Here is a 1,286-nt window from a genome sequence, read left to right on the forward strand (position 1 = left end):
GTCATAGATGGAACTGATATTATCAGACTTTTACTAAAGAAAATATTGGATTTTCTTGGAAACATACGAACATTTTTACAGAGTCATCAACAGGTTTTCATTACAAAAACATCGCTTATGAACTCACTAGCTTTATGCTATTACTCTTTCAAAACTGCTTGTATTCTCAGGAAATCAGTAGACAGGTACCTCCTGGCGTTTTGAGAAGACGGAGAGTATTGAGTCACGTCTTTTCTTTTGATTATACTTTTGATGTATAAAAACATAAATCAAACAGATGTAAATACCCTTTTCATATATGTATTCAATGTAATGGTTATGTTTACTATGATTACTATGATGCAATTATTGTGATACTACATATGACTTCATCCACCCTCGAACGTTTCCGCTGTTCCGGTTTGGGGGTGTGACATACTATCTCCCCATGGCCATTCATGAAATGGGGGATGAATATTGTAGGAAAATTGCCAGTAGCCCGAGGAGGAAAAGTCTTCATGTTGGTGATGACCGATTACTTCTCCAAATGGATAGAAGCTGAAGCTTTCGCCCAGGTGAGAGACAAAGATGTAGTATCATTTATTAAACTTAATATATTGACGAGGTTCGGGATCCCGGCTGAAATCATATGAAACAATGGACCCTAATTTATTAGCAAAATGACAAGAGACTTTGGCACAAGCTGTGGGATCAAAATGATAATCTCCACTGTTCATCCCCAAGCCAATGGTCAAGTGGAGTCCAATAACAAAATCATAGTTAACAATTTGAAGAAAAGGTTGGATAAAAAGAAGGGAAGATGGGCAGAAGAACTTCCTTTCGTTTTATGGGCAGATAGAACCACTTCCAAAGTGGCCACATGACAGACCCCCTATTCCTTGGTGTTTGGGACAGAAGCAGTAATCCCTACTGAAGTAGTGATCCCGACGGCAAGATACTTATTGCAAGACCAAGAGAATAATGACAGGATCCTAACACAAGATCTTGACACTATTGACGAGCTTACGGATCTTGCAAAAATACGTATGGCTGATCATCAACAAAGAACCACCAAGGCTTACAATGGGAATATAATGGTCAGAAGGTTTCAAATAGGAGACTTGGTATTAAGGAAAACATTCCAAAACACCAAAGATCCTAGTGCAGGAAAATTGGCTCCCAAATGGGAAGGACCATATCTTGTAGATGCTGAAGCGGGAAAAGGAGCATACTGGCTAGCAACACTCGAAGGAGACTTTCTACCAAGATCATGGAATTCCATACACCACAAAGCATACTACATGTAA

General features: G+C 39.0%; 1 protein-coding gene across 1 annotated transcript; it reads left to right on the forward strand.

Moving 5' to 3' along the window:
• The first annotated feature begins 437 nt into the window (after window positions 1-437).
• LOC145105803 (uncharacterized) lies at window positions 438-1,286 on the forward strand. The gene is made up of 2 exons (XM_079042882.1): window positions 438-554; window positions 867-1,286. Exons 1-2 carry the CDS (start codon window positions 438-440, stop codon window positions 1,284-1,286), a joined length of 537 nt encoding a protein of 178 aa, XP_078899008.1.

Source organism: Lactuca virosa, chromosome 4 (genome assembly GCF_052849685.1).
Source record: "Lactuca virosa cultivar CGN04683 chromosome 4, Lactuca_virosa_CGN04683_v6, whole genome shotgun sequence".
Taxonomy (NCBI): domain Eukaryota; kingdom Viridiplantae; phylum Streptophyta; class Magnoliopsida; order Asterales; family Asteraceae; genus Lactuca; species Lactuca virosa.

Bases quoted from the DNA above. Each gene is read 5' to 3' on its own strand.
- LOC145105803 (XM_079042882.1), top strand. From the start codon at position 438: ATGAAATGGGGGATGAATATTGTAGGAAAATTGCCAGTAGCCCGAGGA. The intron at 555-866 runs GTGAGAGACAAA...GCCACATGACAG, and splicing joins AAGCTGAAGCTTTCGCCCAG to ACCCCCTATTCCTTGGTGTT.